Source organism: Piliocolobus tephrosceles, chromosome 4, assembly GCF_002776525.5.
Source record: "Piliocolobus tephrosceles isolate RC106 chromosome 4, ASM277652v3, whole genome shotgun sequence".
Classification (NCBI taxonomy): Eukaryota; Metazoa; Chordata; class Mammalia; order Primates; family Cercopithecidae; genus Piliocolobus; species Piliocolobus tephrosceles.
The window spans coordinates 158,567,566-158,591,875 of NC_045437.1; the positions used below are offsets into that span (position 1 = coordinate 158,567,566).

The 24,310-nt window shown below is 39.6% G+C and overlaps 1 protein-coding gene across 19 annotated transcripts in view; it reads right to left on the reverse strand.

Annotated features, from left to right (window-relative positions):
• The window catches only part of CDC42SE2 (CDC42 small effector 2), a 150,194-nt gene that overhangs the window by 9,088 nt on the left and 116,796 nt on the right, over positions 1-24,310 (reverse strand). For 6 of the 19 annotated variants that reach the window (XR_002727577.2, XR_002727586.3, XR_002727585.3 and 3 more), the window contains 3 exons: positions 21,447-21,562; positions 15,946-20,743; positions 14,123-14,382 (listed from right to left, as the gene is read on the reverse strand). Coding sequence is in view for 9 of the 19 variants with exons in the window: in XM_023196759.2 (XP_023052527.1) it covers positions 21,464-21,562 (99 nt within the window). In the remaining 10 variants the exon portion in view is untranslated. Of the gene's footprint in view, positions 1-5,991; positions 9,129-14,122; positions 14,383-15,945; positions 20,744-21,446; positions 21,563-24,310 lie in introns of those variants that run through there. The other 13 variants (XM_023196759.2, XM_023196735.2, XM_023196770.3 and 10 more) reach the window with 7 other exon arrangements.

Sequence of the window (24,310 nt, forward strand, 5' to 3'; positions counted from 1 at the left end):
GTAATGCAACTGCTGTAGAATAATATGTAAGTTCCTCAAAATATTAAACATGGTATTACCATATGATCCAGCAGTTCCACTTCTGGGTACATATATGTGTGTGTGTGTGTGTGTGTGTGTGTGTGTGTGTGTGTGTATGTACATATATACATATATATGCAAAAGAATTGAGAGTAGGGTCTCAAAGAGGTGTTCGTACACCCTTGCTCATAGCAGTGTTATCAGCAATAGCCAAGGCAGAAGCAACCCAAGTGGCCGTCAGTGGATGAATGGATAAAATGTGGGATGCACACAATGAAACATTATTAACCTTGAAAAGGAAAGAAATTCTGACATACTACAAAATGGATGAATCATTTTACAATTGTTTCAATTTTTTTCTTTTCTTTTTTTTTTTTTTTTTTTTTTGAGACGGAGTTTCGCTCTTGTTGCCCAGGCTGGAGTGCAGTGGCATGATCTTGGCTCACTACAACCTCCGTCTCCTGGGTTCAAGTGATTCTCCTGAGCCTCCCGAGTAGCTGGGATTACAGGCATGCGCCACCACGACTGGCTAATTTTTTTATTTTTAGTAGAGATGGGGTTTCTCCATGTTGGCCAGACTGGTCTTGAACTCCCGACCTCAGGTGACCTGCCCACCTCGGCCTCCCAAAGTGCTGGGATTACAGGTGTGAGCCACCGTGCCCAGCCAATTGTTTTAATTTTTAATTTTTTTTTTGAGATGTAATCTCGTCCTGTCGCCCAGGCTGGAGTGCGGTGCCACGATCTCAGCTCACTGCAACCTCCACCTCCCGGGTTCAACTGATTCTTCTGCCTCAGTCTCCCTGAGTAGCTGTAATTACAGGCACGTGCCACCATGCCCGGCTAATTTTTGCATTTTTAGTAGAGAAGGGGTTTTACCATGTTGGCCAGACTGGTCTCAAACTCCTGACCTCAGGTGATCTCGCCTCGGCCTCCCAAAGTGCTGGGATTATAGGTGTGAGCCACTGCACCCGGCCGATTTTTTTAACTTTTAACTTTTGTGGGTACATAGGGTATATATATTTATGGGGTACATGAGATGTTTTGATACAGGCATGCAACATGAAATAATCAGGGAGAATGGAGCATCCATCCCCTCAAACATTTGTTTATCTTTTGTATTACAAACAATCCAATTACACTCTTTTATTTAAAAATGTATACTATTGACTGTAGTTACCCTATTGTGCTGTCAAATAGTAAGTCTTACTCATTCTAACTATGTTTTTGTACCCATTAATCATCCCCCCCTCCCCCTAACCCCCCACTACCCTTCCCAGCCTCTGGTAACCATGCTTTTACTCTCTATATCCATAAATTCAATTGTTTTTATTTTTAGATCACATAAATAAGTGAGAACATGCGATGTTTGTCTTTCTGTGCCTGGCTTATTTCACTTAACATAATGATCTCCAGTTCCATCCATGTTTTTGCAAATGACATGCACGATCCCATTCTTTTTTATAGCTGAATAGTATTCCATTGTGTATATGTACCACGTTTGTTTGTTTGTTTGTTTGTTTGTTTGTTTGTTTGTTTGAGGCAGGGTCTCTGTCACCCAGGCTGGAGTGCAGTGGCACAGTCTCGGCTCACTGCAACTTCCACCTCCTGGGCTCAAGTGATCCTCCCACTTCAGTCCCCCAAGTAGCTGGGACCACAGGTGAGCACCACTACGCCCAACTAATTTTTGTGTTTTTAGTAGAGATGGAGTTTTTGTCATGTTGCCCAGGATAGTCTCACACTCCTGAGCTCAAGCAATCTGCCTGCCTCAGCCTCCCGAAGTGCTGGGATTACAGGCGTGAGCCGCTGTGCCTGGCCTGTACTACGTTTTCTTTATCCATTCATCTGTTGATAGACACTTAGGTTGCTTTCAAATCTTAGCTATTATGAGCAGTGGCTGCAACAAACATGGGAGTGCAGATATCTTTCATTTCTTTTGGATATATATACCCAGCAGTGGGATTGTTGGATCATATGGTAGCTCTATTTTTAGTTTTTTGAGGAATCTCCAATAGTTCTCCCTAGTGGTTGCACTAATTTATATTCTCACCAGTGTGAGAATAAGGAAAGGTTTCCCTTTCCTCCACATTCTTGACGTTTGTTATAGACTATCTTTTGGATATAAACCTAACCGAGGGTGAGATGATTTCTCATTGTAGTTTTGATTTGTTGCTATTTGTATGTCTTCTTTTGAGAAATTTCTATTCAAACCTTTTGCCCATTTTTTGATTGTATTATTAGATTTTTTCCAGTGCAGTCATTTGAGCTTCTTACATGTTCTGGTTATTAATCCCTTGTCAGATGGGTAGTTTGCAAATATTTTCTCCCATTTTGTGGGTTGCCTCTTCACTTTGTTGATTGTTTCCTTTGCAGTGCAGAAGATTTTTAACTTGATGTGATTCCATTTGTCCATTTTATTTATTTATTTATTTATTTATTTATTTATTTATTTATTGAGACAGAGTCTCGTTCAGTTGCCAGACTGGAGTGCAGTGGCATGATCTCTGCTCACTGCAAGCTCCACCTCCTCGGTTCAAGTGATCCTCCTGCCTCAGCCTCCAGAGTAGCTGGAACTACAGGCGCCTGCCACCACGCCCAGCTAGTTTTTGTGTTTTTAGTAGAGACAGGTTTTCACCATGTTGGCCAGGATGGTTTCGATCTCTTGACCTCGTGATCCACCCGCCTTGGACTCCCAAAGTGTTGGGATTACAGGCGTGAGCCACTGTGCCCAGCCCCATTTGTCCATTTTTGCTTTGGTTGCCTGTGCTTGTGGGGTGTTGCTCATGAAAATTTTTGTCTAGACCAATGTCCTGGAGATTTTCCTCAATGTTTTCTTATAGTCGTTTTCATAGTTTGAAGTCTTAGTTTTAAATCCTTAATCCATTTTGACTTTTTTTTTATATGATGAGAGATAGGTATCTAATTTCATTCTTCCAAATATGGAAATCCAGTTTTCCCAGCACCATTTATTGAAGAGACTGTCTTCAGTGTATGTTCTTGGCACCTTTGTTGAAAATGAGTTCACTGTAGGTACATGGACTTCTTTCTGTGTTCTCTATTCTGTTCCATTGGTCTTTGTCTGTTTTTATGCCAGTACCATGTTGTTTTGGTTACTATACCTCCACAGTGTAATTTGAAGTCAGGTAATGTGATTCCTCCAGTTTTGTTCTTTTTGCTTAGGATAGCTTTGGCTATGCAGGGTCTTTTGTGGTTCCATATAAATTTTAGGATTTATTTTTTTCTATTTCTGTGAAGAATGTCACTGGTATTTTAATAAAGACAAAATAGATGAACCTTGAGAACAAACATGCCAAGGAAAATAAGCCAGTCACTGAAAGACAACTATTGTATGATTCCACATATATGTGGATATATGAGAGCATATATATGAATTTATGAGGTACTTAGAGTAGTCAAATTCATAGATAAAGTAGAATGGTGGTTGCCAGGGGTAGGAGAAATGGGGATTTATTTAATTAGGTATAGTTTTGCAAGATGAAAATGTTCAACAATGTGAATGTGATTGTACAACAATGTGAAAGTACTTAACACCACTGATATGTACTCTTAAAAATGGTTAAGACTTCTGGGCATGGTGGCTCACACCTGTAATCCTAGTACTTTGGAAGGCCATGGGGGTGAATCACTTGAGGCCAAGACCAGCCTGTGCAACATGGTGAAATCCTGTCCCTACTGAAAATACAAAACTTGGCTGGGTATGGTGGCGTGCGCCTATAGTCCCAGCTACTCAGGAGGCTGAGATATGAGAATTACTTGAACGTGGGAGGCGGAGGTTACAGTGAGATGAGATCATGCTACTGTGCTCTAGCCTGGGTGACAGAGGGAGAATCTGTCTCAAAAAAAAAAAGTTAAGACAGACCAGGCATGATGGCTTATGCCTATAATCCCAGCACTTTGGGAGGCTGAGGCGAGAGAATTGCTTGAGCCCAGGAGTTGAAGACCTGCCTGGCAACAGAGCAAGTCTCCTGTCTCTACAAATAAAAACTTTTTAAATTTAACTGAGCGTGGTGACGAGCACCTGTAGTCCCAGCTACTTGGGTGGCTGAAGTGAGAGAATCACTTGAGCCCTGGAGTTAGAGGCTGCAGTGAGCTATGATCCCATCACTGCATGCTAGCCAGGGCAACAGAGTCTCAAAAAGGAAAAAAAAATGGTTAACATGGTAAATTTTATGTTGTGTATATTTTACTTCAGTTAAAAAAATAAAGATCTCCTGATGCTTTAGCTTTGGATCAAAAAGGTTTTCCATCTCTGTAAAATTCATGTTAGTATGTGACTTGATTCACAATGATGCAGAATCGATTAGACTCTTCTGTATTTTTTACTTTATCCCTTTTGATTATTGTAGCACCTCTTCGTCTGTTTTATCCGTATACATTGCTGCATGAGTTATTTTCTTTCTTCTCTATCAGTCTATCCACAAGATCTCTGAAGAGATCAGGTGTCCAAGCTTTGGCCCAGCAAACACGTTCTAGAAACTTCTTGCCAGGGAAGCAGCCATTCTCAGCTCAGGTAAAGTTGTTCAAAGCCAACAGCAGGTGGGGAAATAGAAGGAAACATTATGGAAATCAAGTGTACATTAAGAATTACCTTATAGTAGACTTGGACACACAGCTGAAAAATGAAAATCAGACTCAATTGCCCGATGTACTTTTTCTCTTTTCACATTTACATGCATACTTGGGATAACCAATAATTGAGACCACCTGTGCCCAACATGCTATGCCAGCAGAAATTGTTGCCTTCAGTGAGGACTTGTTAAAAAAGCAGGTATGTGAGAACCTGACCATAATAAGAATTGGAGATGCTAAAAGAGACCATGTTAAAAGCTCAGGTTTTTCAGCAACTACTCAAGACCTCGAGACTGGGCCATGTTTGTTCCTCAGGCAGCAGGAATTCTGCACGGCTCTATAAACCGTAACACACGGGGGGTCTTTGTTTGCTTGAGGGCACTAAGATGACGCCTGGTGTTTTATAGAGAGCATACGTGCTATGCATCGCATATAGCAGGGACTTAGTATGGATGAGCAGATCATGAATGGCTCCAGAAAAGCAATTTGATGTTTTCAGTTGAAACCTCAGACACAAATCTTGATGTAGCATCGCATCATCAAGCACCATGTGCCAAACCCTGTGACACGGACATGGGACTTTCCGACTTTCCTAGCCTTCCAGGCACTAAGGAAGGGGACAACCCAGTGCAGCCAAGTCGGGAAGTCAATGAGAGGCAAACACAGCCTAGGATTAAACAAACCTCTTAGTGATCTCCTTGGCTCAGAATCTGGAATGCAGAGCAATTCCTTGTCGTGCCTTACATTGGCACCCTCGTCTTTCTGCTTGGCAGTTTGTGAACTCAGTAGAGAGTTTTCTCTCTTGTCTCCCAGTCACCTCTTGCAGCTCTCAGACATAATTAATAACCTGAGGGCAGGCAGGCACTTCAGTCTAGCTCAAGGCTGTTCTTGCGAAAGTTACTCAGGCCCTTGGTTTTCATAAAAATGGGAGATTTGCAAGGACTAGTGAAAGACAAAATCAGCAGCACAGGCTTCTGATGGAACAGGTGCTAAAAATGCTCACATAATTACAATCTCCATTTTCCTTAAAAAAAAAAAAATACAAACTAGAACTTCCAGAATAGGTTCAATTATTGGTTTATTCAGTAGACTTTTTTTATTTTTATTATTATTTTTTTTTTTGAGAAAGAGTCTCTCACTGTCACCCAGGCTGGAGTGCAGTGGGGCAATCTTGGCTCACTGCAAACTCTGCCTCCCAGGTTCAAGTGATTCTCCCGCCTCAGCCTCCAGAGCAGCTGGGAGTACAGGCGCCCACCACCATACCTGGCTAATTTTTGTATTTTTAGTAGAGACGAGGTTTCACCATGTTGGCCAGGATGGTCTTGATCTCCTGACCTCGTGATCCACCCACCTTGGCCTCTCAAAGTGCTGGGATTACAGGTGTGAGCCCCCACACCTGACCATTAGACTTTTATTAGTTCCAGATTTCTACTTTACAGCCCCAACCTAACAGGGGAGGAGGGAAGGGAGCTCAGCAAGTTCCGGCACAGGAGGAGCTGAGTAAATGCAAGTCCTGTGATGGGCATGGGCTTTGCTTGTGTGATCTCATTCTCACAACATCCTAGAAGAGAGCTTTGAGTCTCCCAGTTTCATAGATTATGGAACAGATGGTTGGAGAGGATAAATATCTTGCTCAAAGCCAAAGCTAATAACTGGGTATTCCCTGGAACACCTAAGGGTCAGGATGCAACACCTCCAGGGCACTTGAGCTCTCCTTCCTGCTCTCCACTTGTCATTTCAGCTGTCTGTCGGCCTCATCCTTCCCCACTGCCAACAGATTTTCTTCACGTGCTGGGCTATACTTATGTGGAATGTCTGGGGTTATACAGGAACTGACCCCGCCCTGGAAATTCCAGGGAAGACCTCACCCTGGCCTGCTCTCATGTACATACCTGTGGGGAGGAGAGAAATGGTTACTGTGACTTGCAGGCCCACCAAAACCCCACAGATTGGGGAAGCAATAGTTGCCCAAAGAAATGGATTTGGGGAGTTGTTATAAGACAGGAAAACATGGGAACTCTTGTAGGACAAAATGGTGAACTGGGGTTAAGTCTGGTAGGTCACCTGCTGCCCGTGCTTATCTTTGTTGTCTCAAAGGGGACAGTCATTTACATAGGTCTCAGAGGCAGATGCAGAAAAGAGGCCTGGCTGGAGGGGAAAATGCCTGCAGCCTCAAATCTTTTGCTCATCAGGAGCCCAGACCCCTGATTCTGTGCCCTGGAAACTTAGGAGGATGTTGTATTATTTAAACCAACTAGTGTAGGCTGGACAGGGTTCAGAATGAAAGGCTTCAAATATTTTTTAATTTGAAAATAAGTACTAAAAATAGGCAGTTACCAAATGCCAGTAACAATCTATCAGCACTACCTACCCCAAGGTCCAGGCCACAGCAGACACCTTGTGGGCTTTGGGGAGATCAAGGCCAGAAAGCACGTTCAGTGTCTGCTGCAAGTAGTGAGTGAGTCCACTCAGGCCCAGGCAGGACCACAACCCTACCTTCCCCGTCCTGTGCTTCCTGGAACAGAAAGAGCTCTTTGGCCTCATCTTGTCTGTTTGATCCTCAAGGAAGCCATGAACTCAAATAGAATTTAAAGGCAAATTGTCTATTTTTGGTAATGATAGAAAAATAACTACTTTTAAAGCTTGTTAGCTCCTCAGCATGTTATAGCTCTAGGGTTTCAGAAAAATGAACTTGACAAGCAGGAGTTCAAGCGCAAAGTCAAGTTTCTCCTTACGTTTTGCACTTGTACAATCTCAGCGCTGACTAGCAACTTGATCTCTAGTGTCCTACGAGATTTTAGGGATTACACGTGAGAGATCATTTGGCATTTGGCTTTATTCGATGTGTACAAATGCTTCGAACATGCTTCTCTCATGGGAGTTGCAACCCTCCATCACTGCCCACTGGTTTTCACCGCCCTCTCTGGCTGCAATCCACCACAAACGGTACATGTGTTAGGCTTTCTTGGTTTGTTTTTTGAGCTTGAGGGGTTTTTTTTGGCATTAAAATAAATTTCAGTAAAATGCACATAACAAAATGTACTTGTCTTAACCATTTTTAAGTATACAGTTCAGTAGCATTAAGGAAATTCACGTTTTGCAACCAATCTCCAAAACATTTTTACCTTGCAAAACTGAAACTCTATACCCATTAAACAACTCCACAACCCCACTGCCCCTCTCCCTTGGCAACCATCATTCTACTTTCTGTGTCTATGAATATGACTACTCTAAATACCTCATATAAAGGGAATCATATTTGTCTTTTTGTGGCTTATTTCACTTGAAATACTGTCCTCAAGGTTTATCCATGTTGTAGCATGTGTCAAAATTTCCTTTCTTTTTAAGGCTGAATACTTCATTGAGTGTATGAACCACATTTTGTTTATTCATTCAATGACACTGGGTTGCTTCCACTTCTTAGTTATTGAGAATAATGCTGCTGTGAACATGGGTGTACCGGTATCTCTTTGAGACCCTGTGCTCAATTCTTTTGGTTATATACCCAGAAGTGAGATTGCTAGATCATATGGTAGTACTAGTTTTCATTCTTTGAGGAAACTCCTTATTGTTTTCCATAGCAGTTACATTATTTTGCATTCCCACCAATAGTGCAAAAGGGTCCCAATTTCTCCACACCTCAACACCACTTATAATTTTATTTTGTTTGCACAGTAACCATCCTCCTGGGTGTAAGGTGGTATCTCATGATTTTGATTTGCATTTTCCAAATGATTAATGATGTTGAGCCTCTTTTCATGTGCTTATTTGTCAAATATATATCTTCAAACAAATGTCTATTCCAGTCCTTTTCCCATTTTTAAATCAGATTGTTTTTTGTTGTTGACTTATAGGAATTCCTTGTGTATTCAGGATATTAACTCCTCATCAGACATATGATTTGCAAATATATTTTCACATTCCATAGGTTGCCTTTTGACTCTATTAATTGTGTTATTTGATGCACATAAGTTTTAAATTTTGAGGTAGTCCAACTTGTGTATTTTTACTTTAGTTTCCAGTGTTTTTGGTATCATATCCAAGAAATCATTGCTACATCCAATGTCAAGAAATTGTTCCCTCTATGTTTTCTTCTAGGAGTTCTATAGTTTTCAGTCTAATCCATGGTCTTTAATCCATTTAATTTTTACATACGGTATAAAGTAAAGATTAGACTTCATTCTTTTGCATGTGGATATCTAATTCTAGCACCATTTGTTGGGGTAAAGAAACAAAACTGTCCTTTCTCCATGGAGTGGTCCTTGCACCCTTGACAAACATCATTTGACCACACATGGGAGAATTTATATCTGAACTCTCTATTTTGTGTATTAGTTTATGTTTGTCTTTATGCCAGTACCACACTGTTTTGATTACTATAGATTTGTAATAAGTTTTAAAATTAGAAAGGATGAAACTTACAATCTTTTTTCTTCCAACATTCTTCTTTAGCAAGATTATTTTCACTCTTCAGGGTCCCTTGAGATTCCGTATGAATTTTAGGATGGGTTGGATTTTTCCTGCAAAAAATGCCATTAAGATTTTTTAAATATTTTTTATTTTTATTTGTAGAGATGAGATCTCGATTTATTGCTGAGGCTGGTCTCAAACTGCTGATCTCATGCAATCCTCCCACCTTGGCCTCCCAAAATTCTGAGATTACAGGCATGAGCTGCTACACCCAGCCACCATTAGGATTTTGATGGCAATTGCATTAAGTCTGTAGATTGCTTTGTGCAGTATGAACAGTTTAACAATGTAAGTCTTCCAATCCAATAACACAGTATGTCTTTTCATGTACTGATGTCATCTTTAGTTTCTTTCAGTAACATTCTATAGTTTTCAGTATACATGTCTTTTGCCTCCTTGGTTAAATGTACTCCTAGGTATTTTGTTTTAATTTCTGATGCTAATGCAAACAGCTGTTTTCTTAATTTCCTTTTCAGGTTTTTTTTATTGTTGTAACACAACTGATTTTTTGCCTGTTGATTTTTATACCTTACAACCTTGCTGAATTTGTTTATTAGTTCTAACAGGCTTTTGGTGTTGTCAGAACTAATGGAATAATTAGGATTTTTCTACATATAGCATTGCGTTGCCTGTGAAGAGAGATCGTTTTACAACTTCTTTTCTAGTCTGGATGCCTTTTATTTATTTTTTTATTTTTATTATTTTTTTTATATTGCCTAATTGCTCCGGCTAAGACTTCCAGTATTTTGTTCAGTAGAAATCATGAAAGTAGACAATCATGTCTTGTTCCTGATCATAGAGGAAAAGGTCACAGTCTTTCACCATTGAGTATGATATCTGCTGTGGGTTTTTCATATATGGCATTTATTACATTGAGGTAATTTTCTTCTCCTAGTTCGTTGAGTGTTTTTATTGTGAAAGGGTGTTGAACTTTGTCAGATTTTTTTTTTTTTTTTTTTTGCATCACTTGAAATGATTATGCGGGTTTTTCTGTCATTCTGCAAATATTGAATGATTTTCCTATATTGAACCATTCTTGTATTCCAGGAATAAATCCCACTTGGTCATGCTGTATAATTCTTCTAATGTGCTGTTGAAATTGATTTGCTAGCATTTTGTTGAGGATTTTGCATTGCTTTTTACTTGCTGCTTTCAAGATTTCTTCTTTGTCTTTGCTTTTTGATTACAATGTTTCTCAGTGTAGGTCTCCTACTTGTTAATTGAGCCTCTCATATTTATATTTCAATTTCATTCCTCAAAGCTGGGAAATTTACAGACATTATATTTTTCACCTAAGCTCTTTGCCACTTTCTTTCTTTCTTATGTTTGAGAACCTCATAATGTATATATTGGTTGGCTTGATAGGAACTGTTCACTTCTCTTCATTCTTTTTGTTCCTGACTCAGTACCTTCAAATATCATGTCTTCAAGTTTGCTGATTCCTTCTGCTTCATCAAGTCTGTTGTTTCATCCTTCTAGAGAATTTTTCAATTCAGCAATTACATTTTTCAGCTCCAGAATCTGGCTTTTAAAAAACTTTCTCAGCCAGGCGCGGTGGCTTACGCCTATAATCCCAGCACTTTGGGAGGCCAAGGTAGGGATCACGAGGTCAAGAGATCGAGACCATCCTGGGCAACATGGTGAAACCCCATCTCTACTAAAAATAAAAAAAAAAAAAAATTAGCTGGGCATGGTGGTGCATGCCTGTAGTCCCAGCTACTTGGGAGGCTGAGGCAGGAGAATTGATTGAACCTGGGAGGTGGAGGCTGCAGTAAACAGATCACACCACTGCACTCTAGCCTGGGCAACAGAGTGAGACTCCATCTCAGAAAAAAAAAAAAAAATTATCTGTTGATAGTTTCATTTTGTTCATACATTGTTTTCCTAATTTTATTTGGTTGTTTGGCATATTTAAGATACTTGTGGTGTTTTTGTTTTGTTTTGGGACAGAGTCTCATTCTGTCACCCAGGCCAGAGTGCAGTGGTGCAATCTTGGCTTACTGCAACCTCCACCTCCCAGGTTCAAGCGATTCTTGTGCCTCAGCCTCCTGAGTAGCTGGGACTACAGGCACATGCCACCATGTCCAAATAATTTTTGTGTTTTTAGTAGAGACAGGATTTCACCATGTTGGCCAGGCTAGCCTTGAACTCCTGGCCTCAAGTGATACACCAGCCTCGGCCTCCCAAAGTGCTGGGTTCATAGGCATGAACCACCACACCCAGCCTGACAGTTGTTTACATACTTTGTCAAGTAAGTCAGAAGTCTGTGTTCTAATTAGGATTGATTTCTGGAGATTTATTTTATACGTTTGAATAGACTATGTTTCATTGTTTCTGTGTACACCTTGTGATCTCTTTTTGAGGTGTGGTTATTTGAAGAAACATCCACCTCTCCCAGTCTTTACCAGCTGGCTTTGTGCAGGGGAATACCTTCACTAATCAGTCTAGCTTAAAGGCTCAGCGTCTTCTCAAACCGTTTCTGGGGCTGTGTCTCCCTGGAACCTTGTGTGTGTTATTTTTGTATTACTTGTGTTTACTTGTGTTGTACTTAGGTGTCACGTGCATTCCTCTTCCTGTTATCTATTGCCCCAAAGCACCGTGGATCTGAGAGCTGCCTGCTATTCTAGTGCACCAGAGCACTCCCCCGCTGCTTTACAGCCTCTAACCATGTGTCCAAAGTGTGTCACTGTTCCTCAGTGCTCTGAGTCAGGAACAACAGAAACTAGTCCCTTAAGCAGCCCTCAGACATCTAACTAGTAAGTTACAAGGCAAGCTCCACCTTTTTCCTTTAGTCCCAAGGGATAAACTGGGATTGAGGCAGTTTCCTTTGATAATGCCATGCTGCACCAGGGAAGAGGTGGAACAAAGGTGACCAAAATTTCATGAAATTTCCTATAACTTTGAGTGTGACTTGTTCTTGTTTAGACATTCACTTGGTTGCTGTAGCTTCTTAGCTGATTTCTAGAGTTTTTATAAGATATTTTGGTCTGAATAGTGTCTGTATGGTGTTTCCCTGGGGAAATGAGCCTGGAGCTTCCTAATCTGCCATCTTGCTGAATGTCATCCCTCTAATCTCTCTAGTTTAAAACAGAATGTTATTTTGTCTTATATTACTGAATAAAATTAGTAGGATAAACAGAATGAAATCCAAATAGTATAGTATGGCATGAAATTAAAAATCTCCTTATCCAGTTCCCAAACCCCATTCCCGCTTCCTAAGGATAACCACTTGTAGCCATTTGTCTTTTGAAGTCTTCTGAGGGTTACTTCATTTTAAATAACGTAAGCATTCCTTCATTTCTTGATTCATCAACTTTGAATTGTACAAATGATTTTATGCACCAAAAGATGAGGCTTGCAACAGAATCCTGTCCTCCTTCCAGTTTTTGTTATATTTTTATATCTAAATATCTCATCTGTTAGAACTTCAAATGATAATTTTAAACATGCATGTATAGAGTTCATGAGTTCTGAATATGTATATAAAGGAGATTGATACTTATTCCCCTCCATTTCTTTAACCTCACACCATCTTCTGAATTTTGTTTTCTAAAACTTACGTTTTGTTCTGTGACTATAGTATTTTATGCTTTCACTTAAAAAGGTATTTAAATATATTTATAATTCACTGTACAAACAAGATATGTGATGAGCACTAAATGAAATGCAATATTTGTCTCTAAAGTCATCCCTGTCAGATGACATGTCCTTTCTTAAATTTTACAGAACATATTTACTGAGTGCCTCCTGCATGGCCCATCTGTTCTAGACACTTGGAGTACACTCATTAATTGCTCAAAATCATATTGTATCTTTGGACCTGTTTTTTGGTTTAAACAAACATATGTAGAATTGCCTTTCCTTTTTGTTTGTTGATGGTAAAATATGTGACACAGTTTGGATATTTGTCCCTACCCAAATCTCTTGAATTGTAATCCCCAGTGATGAGGTGGGGCTTGGTGGGAGGTGTTTGGGTCATAGGGGCAGATCCCTCATGGCTTAGTGCTGTCTTTGCAATAGTGAGTTCTTGTGAGATCTGGTCATTTAAAAGTGTGTGTCCAACCAGGTGCTGTGGCTCTTGCCTGTAATCCCAGCACTTTAGGAGGCCAAGGCGGGCAGATCACCTGAGGTCAGGAGTTGGAGACCAGCCTGGCCAACATGGTGAAACCCCATCTCTACCAAAAATACAAAAGTTAGCCAGTTGTGGTGGCATGTGCCTGTAGTCGCAGCTACTCAGGTGCTGAGGCAGGAGAATCATTTGAACTCGGGAAGCGGAGGTTGCAGTGGGCTGAGATCTCACCACTGCACTCCAGCCTGGGAAACAGAGCAAGATTCCATCTCAAAAAAAAAAAAGTATGTGCCCCCTCCCCTACTACTCTCTCTCTTGCTCATGCTCTGGCCATGTGATGCCCCAGAAGCTGAGCAGGTGCTAACACCATGCTTCCTATAAAGCCTGCAGAATCGTGAGGCAATTAAACCTCTTTTCTTAATAAATTACCCAGCCTTGGGTATTTCTTTATAGCAATGCAAGAAGGCCTAATACAATGTGTTAACTGTATTACTAAAATCTCAGCTTCAATGTCGCTGTCTCGGCACGGTGATATTTTAAACTACAGTTCCTCTCCTACACCCCCAGTTGTTTATCCAGAGCACTTACCATTTTCTAATCTGTTACATAATTCACTTATTTATTTGGCTTAATATCTTTCTGCATCCCCCCAACTAGAAAAAAAACTCTTGGAGGCTTAAGAAATTTGTTCACTGCTGTATCCTCAGTGTCTAAACAGTACCTGGGCACATAATGCTCAATAAAAATGTTTTGATTGCATGTTACCTTCCTGCTATTGAATGGTATCCGTTTAATCATGCTTCTTGTAAACAGTTGTTCTAAAATCTCTCATTGTTTGTTCTAATTTGGATAGAATGCCTTCTTGGTTGGCTTCAGACCTAGAAATCCTGAGATTTATTTTATTACTAGATTTGTTCTCTATCTTGCAGTGTTTTCAGGATGGGTGTGTGAAAAGTAAAGCCAGCTGTTCATTGCTAGTGTAATCATCTTTATTCTGCCATCTTACTTCTTTGAGAATATGGTTGTAGACAGAGTTCATTAAGCGTATGGCTGTAGACAGAATTCTAGTTCAAAATAATGTCTTCTCCAGAGTCTGAAGGGAGTGCCCCATCATATTCCAGACCACAGTATTGCTGTTGAGAAATCTGGTAATCTTCAAAAGTTGAAGGAATAATCAGAGAAATAATATTTCCCATAGCTGAATAGGAGTCTTCAGAACAAAAAGTCCTTGAGGGCTGTGAAGTGAGAAAGTATAATTGTAAAAACAATTTTTTTTGAAATTTCAAGAGACTTTTTTTTTTAAATTTTTCCTCTGAAGAGCGTTTTCCTTGCTTTCTTTTTGTAAAACTCCCATTAATCACAGATTGGACTGCCTAACCCTCTACTGTGTCCTTCACAGTAGAATGAGTATTTCCTAGATTCTTTTGTTGTTGTTGTTGTTGAGACGGAGTGTCACTCTGTTGCCCAGACTGGAGTGCAGTAGCGCGATCTCGGCTCACTGCAACCTCCGCCTCATGGGCTCAAGCGAGTCTCCTGCTTCAGCCTCCTGAGTACCTGGAATTACAGATGTGCGCCACCACGCCTGGCTAATCTTTGTATTTTTAGTAGAGATGGGGTTTCACCATGTTGGCCAGGCTGGTCTTGAACTCCTGACCTTGTGATCCGCCCACCATGGCCTCCCAAAGTGCTGGGATGACAGGCGTAAGCCACTGTGTCTGTCCCTTAGATTCTTTTTGTAAAAGAGACAGGGTCTTGCTATGTTGCCCAGGATGGACCCAACTCCTGGGCTCAAGTGATCCCTCTGCCTCACCCTCCAAAGTAGCTGAGACTACAGACATGCATCACCATACCCAGCTGGTATTTTTCTAAAATGTCTATTTGATCATACTAGTTTCCTATAGGAGTATCAGATTGAAAAGAGGGAAGAAGGGAGAAAGGACTGCTTGTTTCCGTTTCTGGTTTTAGGAGTATCTTTAGCAGATCCTTTTATGCTATTGGCCTAGATGGTCTGTGGTTTTAATTCCATTGTGCACCGACTGGATGTGGCTGCATTTACAGAGGGACAGTCCAGTCACTTATTAGGTACACTTACGCTGTACCTATCCAAGCAACGAAAATCAGGTGAGCAAAACCTACATACACTTGTGAAAAATTATAATAGGACACAATGGACATTGGAAAGAGATTGAACTTAAAATTATCCCATTTGGAATCTGGGTGGTTTTGCCAAAAAACAGAAGCAGAGTGATTTTTTACCTCCTTTGCAGTATTTCTGAAAAGTAAAACACTGTTTTTTGCAGAAACCCGGAAACAGCAGCTGAAATGTTTTATATACTCCCTAAGGAGGCAGCGCCCAGCAGATGAAGCCCTGCGGGAGAGCACGCCAGCAGCGGAGGCTCTAGGGGGAAAGCGTGTTAAGGCAAAGGACCTCTGCCAGCTTACACATTTATTTGAAAGACACAGACATAAAAAGGATTAATATGTTTATGTAACTTAAAGCAATGGTAAGAAATAGGTAACTAGGTGAGGCTAGTGAAGATTTTGAAAGAAGTGTGTTACTTGGCTTGCTGCTCCTTTAAGGGAGAAAAACAAAACAAAAAACATACCCCTAAGCCTAAGAATTCTTTCTGGGCCCCCAAGGCAGGTTCTCAGCTGCGTTTAACTGTCTGAAGCTACTGAACCCATGAGTTCTAGTGAGCAGTAAAAGCTCTAATGAATTCCATAGCTTGGATTTACAAAATAGAAAATGTGGAGGTTAGAATGAAGCACCGGCTTCACTTTTCTACCAATAATATTACCTTCTAATGTGATGAAAATCAGTTTTCTTCAAAACCATGATCACCATTCTTTGAGCATATCCTTGTAAAGTCCCAGATCAAACAACACTTGATCTTACTCAGGGAGTAACTGTTTTCTTTAGTAAAGACGAAGTTTTTTTTTCTTCTAGGCATCAAAGGCAAACCAGAGAGAACATTATTAAGATGACAGACATTAAAAAGATGAGGTAGGGGTCAAAATGAGCCTAGAGGTTGCATATATCTACAAGAAAGTTTTTTCTTTCCTTCCTGCATAGATGGAGCAGAGCTCATTGAAAACCACTTTTATTTTTTCAGAGATTCAGGGTCTTGCTCTGTCACCCAGGCTGAAGTGCAGAGGCACCATCATAGCTCAAGCTCACTGTAACCCTGAACTCCTGGGCTCAAGGGATCCTGGGACAAAGTATCAAAGGCAAATCCTCATAGACTGAGAAACATTATGAAAACCGAAAGTTAAAGGTGCCAGAACATAAAAAGTCAGATGAAGATGAGTCATTTAATGGTTTCATTCTTACTGGACCATTCTGGATGGAGACAATAAATAGAAGGTAAAATTTCTATGACTTCTTTTACGTTTGCAAATAGTGTACTTTAAGCAGAGGGCACAGAATTTCCTTCGTCTTTATCAATTTTGTAAATTTTTGCATCTTCATAAATATTAGCAATTTCCAGACTATGGCGCTGTATTTTATAGATTTGTCTTTTTGTGGTTATGTGCCCCTCCTTTAATGTTTTACGCATATCCTTTAAAAACATAAGCTCACAATGTAATTGCTCTTGGTCTACCAACATCAGCTTCTTCAGATACTTTTTCATAGTTGAGATGTCACTAGATTGTCAGAATTTTATTTTGCAAAGCACTTCATTTTAAGCCAATTTCTTTTTAGGATCTTTGGCTATGGGATGGGGACAAAAGTTACCCTAAGTTTTGAAATACTCTTTTCTGATACGTCTTGACTTTTCTGTTTTTAGAATGTTTTGTGGCAATTCTCATAAAACGAAACCTAACACCTATTCTCAGTATTCAACCAGCAAAACATCTCACTTACCTGTGCACATGATCTGATGCAACAAAGCGTCCCTACAGGTTGTATCTGGTGAGTATGCAGACATATGGATCTTCGTCTTAAAACAGGTTTTAGCTGTGGCACTATGACATCTTGGATCAAATCAGTCTTTGTTGTGGGGGCGGTCCTGTACATCACAGGATATTTAGCAGCATCCCTACTTTCCACTCCCCAGGATCCTGTACCACCCCTTCCTCAAGCTGTGATAACCAAAACTGTCGTCTCCTGACATTGCTCTAACGTCTCCATGGGGAGCAAAATCACTCCCCATGGGAACCAGTGTTGTAAACCATTTTAGAGGCAAACCATAAACTAACTCCCCAAACTGTGATGGGGGACGTAGTCTATAACTTCCTAATACAGTAGCTGATCACTACATGATGCTACTAAGCACTTCAAATGTGGCTAAGTATGAGGAGAATTCTTAATTTCATTTCATTTTAATTAAGTCCTACATGTACTATAAGGACAAGATATTTCATCATGGAAAACTGTGTAGATATCTTGATAGATACCTTTGTTAAAAATCATGTGGTTGATAGGCAATAAAAACTTACAGAAAGGGTTTCACCATGTTGTCCTGACTGGGCTCAAACTATCCACCCACCTCCACCTCTAGAAGAGCTGGGATTACAGGTGTGAGTCACTGCACCAGGCATAAATGTTTTATTTGTCCTATTTCTATCCATTTAATTTTCATTCTAAGTATTTGTTAAATTAAAAGGTGAACTGTGAAGAAGTTAAAGACTACAATGATAGAAATTTAAATTCTCTTTTAAATCAGAAAGTTTTAAGTTGTTTTTTGCATGATATCATGACTGAAAATATACGTATGCATTCTGGTAAATAATTCCTTCCTTGAAAGAAAAGAAAAACGAAACAAATTTAAAGGAAAGGCCAACCAGGATTGAAAGAAAACATTTATTGAATCAAAATCAATACTTTCTTTTTAATATCTACAAGCCAACACAGAACTCATTTTATTCAAGAATGAACACAATGTACAAAAAAAGTATGCTTATATTATAAAAATATGTCAATTTTATCTTCTTCTGGGTGCTTAGCAGAAGTCATTTTAAACAAAATCAAGGCATACTTGTTCTCTATAATGAGTCTGCTATAACTTAACAACAAAGTGAAAGCTAATGTACTCACGAAGTATTTTTAAAGGCCCACTGATAATGCTGCACTGGAAATGCTAAACCCAATGTGAACTAAAGTCAACATTTCCGCTCTATGCTTATTGGCACCACTTCATGCCTCCATCATGGGAAAGTACCTCTTTTTACAGAAAGCAGAACACTGCTAACAGAATCCATGTGATTCAATCTTCAGTTTCCCTTGCTTAACATTTGTTAGCATGTATTTCAGCAAAGATTAGCAGTATAATGAATGTTGAGTAGTAAAATCCTATTTAATTAGCTTCAATTTAAAAATGAGATATGCTGCTATGGGGAACAGATGACCTCTTGAGATTTACAACCCCATTTATAAATGTGGGAAAGCTGCCTCCCTAAAAAAAAAAAAAAATTATGTCCAAGGTTAATACCGTATCTAGCTATCTTTTTTTGTAATTTTCCTGATGTTATTGGTACCTCCCAGGCACTTTGGCATGTGCTCCTGTATAAAGTGTAGTTACTGTGCCTGTAGAGTTAGTGGCAGCTGCAGAGTAGTTATAGGCTGACAAGTCCACTTTTGGCTTACCATGGTGATCCGATCCAACACACGCTGGTCGTTGGAGCAGCAAAAAAACAAAACAAAACAAACAAAACAAAACAGCGATTTGGAAAAAGAATAAAATCATGAGTTGGGGAAAAGGATCACAGCTTCCTGTATTGTTGTTCCAGAAGTTATATGACAAGTAGAAAAACTGTACTAATTTAAAGAGTCAAAACAGAAGTAGACTAAATAGCATGAGTGCTGATAATGCCAAGAAAACCCAATCTCCGTTCTAAAGAGCCTGCACACAGCAATGTCCCTGGCCAAGGAACTGACTGTGCCTGGCTGAGCAGAATGACAACGGTACTCAGAAAAATTCCACAATGCGACATCTACTTGGTCAATCAGTGACAATGGATAAATTCAACTTTAGAAGTTACTAAACAAACTGCAAAACGTCTACTCTGAAGATGCAAATTTTTTCCTTGGCAGATCCTCTCTGTGCCTGGGATTGACACAAAGGTTCAAAACTGCAAAATACAAAGATCAAGTAGTCTGGTGCCCCACTGTACTGGGTAAATTAAATTTTAGAAAGTGGAGGAGAAATGCTTTCACGTTTTACCTACATTAACCTAATGTTTGTTCAGCTGCCTGTTTTGCAAGAATCTGGGACGAAGGAAAATGAAGGCAGAAGATAAAGTGATCCCTGTTCCTTTATTCAAAGTTACCTAAAGTTTTTAATTAAGCCCCATTTGTTACATGAAACGTTAATCCTATCAAATGTAGTTAGGTAGGCTTGAATTGGAGATAGGATTAAAACATTTTAATGAGAACACAGACTACTGACTCTGGCTTAACACCACACTCTAACAAACAGAAAAGAAGAAACTTTTACAGAAATATCTGAAACATACAAAATTTGTGCAAGGACAAACGTATTTTAGAACCTGAGCAAAGGCTTCGTACAGGTTGTTTTCACTGGCAATAATTCAGCCAGGTCAGTATGTATGTTGCTCTTAGCAACTGACGTGGCCGCTAAAATATGTAGAACACAGAAAGGCCAGTGACTCTGGAGATCTGCAGTTAGTAGTACAGGCCAGAAGTTCAAGAAACTGCTACTGGAAACAACCGGATACCATAACATTAAAAAGAAGTAAAAATAAAAGAATGAGTGCAGAAAGAAACGAACAGCTAATAAGATGAAGATGCTCAGGATCGGACTGGATGAGAGTATGACCACAACACTCAGATACGTAACCACACCTGTTTACAACCACAGGTCCTTGCTCTCAAAATAAATATATTGAACATTTACAACAGAATGAATGCCTTATGAATGCAAGCTTTTCTTTTATTGCAATTCTAATCAAACAGACCAAAAGGTCATACTTCTAAAGCTACAAGTGATCTTTTTCTATGAAAATGATGTGACTTGGTGCCACAGCTAAACTTTATCTAATAGCAGCATCATCAGCCCATGGCAGCAAAGCAATGTTCATTTCTGGCATCCCATGAGCTCTCACCAAAGCAACTTCATAAAGCATGCAGATACCTATTCTGCTGAAGTCTCAAACAAATAAAAATGATCATTGTGCTTGTGGGTCTCATACCTTCCAAAATAGACATAAATGATGGCAAATTAACAAATAATAGCAGGTCCTTGCTTTCTAATAAAATCGTAAGGCAGGGGGTCGGCAGTGAAAAGAAAAATGTTTAAAATAGAAAAAAAAAACTGCCAAATGGTGTTAGCATTCACAAAAAAGATCATGCGAAGATCAGATCCATACTGATTAAACATTGAAAATTCAGTGACAATCCAAAGAACTCTGACCATGAGTCCAAAGGCATGCAGGCCAGCTGAAAGAAGTGCAGGATTCGTCTGACAGTATCTTCTTCAGAGCAGAACAGTAACATCTCACTGGAATAATCACGACAGGGTAGACAAGGTGCCATCACACTTCTTTTTTGTAATTCAAAATAAAAGAAACGCAATCACAGGACAAAAAAAAATTACAGAATAGTGGACAGAGAAAATACAGAAATTCACAATAACCCTATAAAACAAAAAAAACTTCAAATTATTTCTATATTTTCAGGGTTTATCCTTTTTCAAAGTAGTCTTTTTAATTAATCTGAAAAGTTTATAAATAATGAAGTGTTAACTATAAAATTATTTATTACCCATGAGATTATCTTTAGTATCAATACTTTTCTGAGACAGGGTCTTGTTCTGTCACCCAGGCTGGAGTGCAGTGGCACATTGTCAGCTGACTGCAGCCCCCACCTCCCGGGTTCAAGCAATTCTTGTGCCTCAGCCTCCCGAGTAGCTGTGATTACAGGCGTGTGCCACCACCCCCAGCTAATTTTTGTATTTTTAGTAGAGATGGGGTTTCACCATGTGGGCCAGCCTAGTCTCCAATTCCTGGCCTCAGGTGATCCGCCCACTTAGGCCTCCCAAAGTGCTGGGATTACAGGAGTGAGCCACCAGGCTCAGCCTCAATACTCAAAATAATAATTTCACTCTTGTTTAAAGAACACATAAGCAGCATCTTGTCATCAGAATCCTCCCCAACCAGATGTTTTAAAGTAAGGAAAAGAACCTAAAACTTACATTCAAAGTGCAGAAACGACACTTAGCTGAGTAATGTTGCCTTTCCCAGTAAGGTCACAATTAAAAAATAAAATATATATATATTTACTATTATTGGCCTGGCCATGTCTGGCCTTCAGGTCCAGACCCCAGCTCTGAGTACTCACTGGAGAAAGGACCAGGGCTATCCTGCCTTCGTATCCACGAGCTGCATCTGCACGCTGGCAGGCATTCCACCTCCATAGCCTCCCTTGGACTGCATTTGGTTCTGAATGGAGCTAACCTAAAACAAGACAAAAATAAAACAAAACAAAATGGAAGTCAGGAACTAGGTCCGGTGCAGCTAAGTAATTCTTTTCCCAGATTTTTATTTGAGCTGCTTTTTTCAGAAGGGTATTTTATAGAAAAAAAAAATTTTTATAGATAAACATTTTCTGGTTATAAGGACAAACAGACTAGCAATTGAAACATTTTTTGCAAAAACCCCTATTTTCTCTATTTCCAAATTACAAAAGTCAGTTTGTAATTCACAAGGCACTTGGTAACATCTGAAAAATAGTAAAAAATATATAGATCAACTCCACTTTTTTTTTTTTTTAAGACAGTCTTGCTCTGTTGCCCTGGCTGGAGTGCAGTGGCGTCATCGCAGCTCACTGCAACCTCCACCTCCCCGGTTCAAGTAATTCTCCTGCCTCAGCCTCCCTAGTAGCTGAGATTACAGGCACACACCACCACACTCAGCTAATTTTTCTATTTGTAGGTTTCACCATGTTGGCCAGGCTGGTCTTTGAACTCCTGACCTCAAGTGATCCGACTGCCTCGGCCTCTCGAAGTGCTGGGATTATAGGCATGAGCCACCGCGCCCGGCCAATCAACTCCACTTTGTTTCTCAACCTCAAGTATCTTAATTTACAGATATCTCACATATATAATCACCTCAATTACCTAGTAAAGAATCAAAACCAAGAAAATAAGCGTGAATAAAATTGGACCAACCAAAGATAAATCTTAAAAGTCTGCGTCATAAAATGTACCATGTTAACATAGCCTGATAAAGTAAAAAAGAATCAAAGAATCCAAAGACAGATAGACCCAGTTTATTGATTAATATTGTAACTGGGTAAACTATCCTCTCTGAGTATCAGGCTTCTTATTTGTAAAAGGGTTAAGATGGTAATCTCTTCCGACCACATTACAGGGCTGTTTCCTGATAGACTGCAAGATGTACGAAAGCAGGGATATTTTCTTTTTGCTGAAAGAAAGGCACATAAAGTCATTTGCAAACTGTGAAGTACTTTTAGCATATCATTATTATTCCAGTCTTAGTTCATATAAATTAGAAGCAGTCTAGAAGCAGAGAACTGGAGAGTCAGGCTAGACTGCTAGAAGAAGGAACACAAGCAATACGATTTTGGAGATGACGGCCTAACAGTGGAGAGAGAGCACTGGCAATGTGGCTGAGTATTTCATGGAATCAGCTCAAAGGGCCCTGCACAATTCCACGATTTGGAGGGAACCGGGGCATCATTCATTTATCAGTCATCTGCTTATCAAATACTTACTGAGCACCTACTGTAATATAAGGCATGAAGGGTGAGGTGCTTTCCACTGGTGATTCTGAGTCAATATATTTAAAGAAAGACTTATCTAACTCATTTTTGGAGTAAGTCAGGTTTCAATATATACTATAATAGAAGATAATGGCAAAACAGAAAATGCATAGCTTATTTAGATCAAAAGAGTTTAAATGAGAATATGTGTTTGGCTCTTAAATGGGGACAGTTTTACTAACCTGGAAATTTACTTACATGGAACATCTTATTTCTATGACATCACATTATAAGGTATTGCTGTAATAGTCACATTAATAAAATGACTACTTCAGGTAAGAGTGTAAGAAGAAATCTGTATTTATTTTTGTTTGTTTTTTAAACATAAACTTCCTCAGTTAATGCAGTGTGAAGAGGCTAGGGCCTGTCATACGACACTAGTTCAAATTCATCATCTGCCCCTTTATGGTAACTAACATTAAGTTACGTGGCACAAACCTGATACCAAATAATTTTCCACCTAACATGGCATATTAGCTTTTATAGATATTTTAGGTCTGTCTTAAAAAACATCTTTATGACCAGGTGCAGTGGCTCACAGCTGTAATCCCAACACTTTGGGAGTTCGAAGTAGGCAGATAACTTGAGCCCACAAGTTTGAGGCCAGACTGGACAACATAGTGAAACCCCATCTCTACAAAAAAAATACAAAACCATCCTGGCCAACATGGTGAAACCCCATTTCTACAAAAAAAAATACAAAAAATTAGCCGGGCGTGGTGGCAGGCACCTGTAGTCCCAGCTACTCGGGAGGCTGAGGCAGGAGAATGGCGTGAACCTGGGAGGCGGAGCTTGCAGTGAGCTGAGATCCGGCCACTGCACTCCAGCCTGGGTGACAGAGCAAGACTCCGTCTCAAAAAAAAAAAAAAAAAGAAAAAAGAAAACAAAACAAAATACAAAAACTAGCTGGGCATGGTGGTGCAGGCCTGTAGTCCCAGCTACTGGGGGAGGCTGAGGCAGGAGGATCGATTGAGCCTAGGAGGTCAAAGCTGCAGTGAGCACTCCAGCCTGAGCAACAGAAAGAGACTCTGCATCAAAAAAAACCCCAAACCAACCAAACAAAAAATCTTTGTTTTTACACTATGCATTCAATAATGCCATGCAGATTCTAAGAAAGAAAAAAAGTATTTTTTCTCCAAAAGTCAGTTCTTCAATTTAAAAGGTTTGGTTTATCTTAAGTAACCTTTATTAAGTAACTTTAATAAGTAATCTTTCAGTGCTGAGATTGAATGTATTATTGTGACTGTGAATATACAATATTTTAACACAGGATATTAATGAACGGGTAACAGAAATCTTTTCTGGAAAAAAAGGTAGTAGAAAAGAAAGTCTTTGACACTAAGTAAAGGTAGAAGAAGAATATATTTAGAGGAAAAAAGAAATTACAAGTCCTCTAACCATTCAATAATACAGTTCAGGCA